Source organism: Poecilia latipinna, unplaced genomic scaffold (assembly GCF_001443285.1).
Source record: "Poecilia latipinna isolate Pla-1442-1.1 unplaced genomic scaffold, P_latipinna-1.0 Scaffold2668, whole genome shotgun sequence".
In the NCBI taxonomy this organism is placed as follows: domain Eukaryota; kingdom Metazoa; phylum Chordata; class Actinopteri; order Cyprinodontiformes; family Poeciliidae; genus Poecilia; species Poecilia latipinna.
In genome coordinates this window covers 15,430-16,949 of record NW_015115284.1, presented here as the reverse complement: position 1 = coordinate 16,949, position 1,520 = coordinate 15,430, and the positions used below count along the sequence as shown (strand labels likewise).

Here is a 1,520-nt window from a genome sequence, read left to right as displayed (position 1 = left end):
AACATGATATAAATGATGTGTCGCTAAAGCTAACATGACATAAACGTTCTGTGTCACTAATGCTAACATGATATAAACCTTGTGTTGCTAATGCTAACATGATATAAACATCGTGTTGCTAAAGCTAACATGACATAAACTTTCTGTGTCGCTAATGCTAACATGACGTAAACTGTCTGTGTCGCTAATGCTAACATGACATAAACGTTGTGTTGCTAATGCTAACATGACGTAAACTTTGTTTCGCTAATGCTAACATGACATAAACTTTCTGTTTCGCTAATGCTAACATGACGTAAACTTTCTGTGTCGCTAATGCTAACATGACGTAAACGTTGTGTTGCTAAAGCTAACATGACGTAAACTTTCTGTGTCGCTAATGCTAACATGATATAAACGTTGTGTTGCCTAAGCTAACATGATGTAAATGTTTTGCTTGATCTTCCTTTGTTCTTTCCTCCAGCCATGTGTTAAAAATAAGAATTTGATTTTAAACACTCACCTGGTGAATTGAAGGTTTATTGAAGGTTGTCTGTTTGTCTCCAGGTCTGCAGAGTTTAGGAGAGATCCTCTGATGAAGAGCAGCTTGGACGATCTGGACTTCATATCTCTGAACCAGGTCAGTGCCACTAGATTCTGCTGAGGAACCGGGCCTGACTCGGTACCGGATTCTATCTTGGTACCAGGTGAGCAGTTGTGGGTTCCGTGGTTGGATGTCATTATCCAACCATCAGTCTGTTCAGCATCCATCCAGTGACATCACCCCCATCACTAGGCTGAAGGGACGTCCTTTTCCCATGGTAACCCGGTGGGTGTCCCTGCTATTCTCCTCAGAGACCTGAGACCAGCAGATTGTGTGTAGTTCAGGGAGCGAGGGATAAAACTGGCTTCTGTTTACTTTGACTGGACCGCTGCTGGACGACTTCTGTCTCCATCTCTGCAGGACAGCAGCGTGTCCAGACTCCGCAGACGGACTCGCTCTCTGTTGGCCAGGAACGAGTCCCTGGAGGATGAGTTTGTCCGTGCAAAGGCGGCTGTCGAGGTAAGACTCACCTGCTGTGTCAGCCGACCCGTCTGTCCCCGAACCACCCGTCCGTCCCTTACCCGTGACAGAAAGTGTCCCTCCAGCAACTTCCTGTCAGCAGATGGACAGTTGAGCTCAGATCAGAACCAGAACCTGTTGGTAATCGCTAGTGATGGGTATTTGAGGCGTCATGAAGCGTTTCGACCCATAGCAAAACTGTACTGATACTGTGTCGATACTGTGTTACTGAATACTGACACCTGCTGGACATTAAAAATCCCTACAGGCAACGTAGTGATTTGATGACCTAATCCAGTGGTTTCCAAACTATTTCTGCCTGGTTGAACGATATGTGTGAGCGAAGGGGTGGTGGATTCTCAGAGACTCCCTGTTCTACTCAGCCCGGCTCCAGACCTACGGGGGGGAACCAACTTTTTGGGGGACAAAATGAATCGTAGCTGAACATAGACAACACCAGTAGCCTGCAGGCTACTTG

At 46.2% G+C, this 1,520-nt stretch overlaps 1 protein-coding gene across 1 annotated transcript in view; it reads left to right on the top strand.

Moving 5' to 3' along the window:
• The window catches only part of LOC106938693 (PEX5-related protein-like), a 20,150-nt gene that overhangs the window by 10,454 nt on the left and 8,176 nt on the right, over positions 1 to 1,520 (top strand). Inside the window, exons 5-6 of the mRNA XM_015020828.1 lie at positions 547 to 619; positions 944 to 1,042. Of these exons, the coding sequence (XP_014876314.1) occupies positions 547 to 619; positions 944 to 1,042 (172 nt within the window). The remainder of the gene's footprint in view (positions 1 to 546; positions 620 to 943; positions 1,043 to 1,520) is intronic.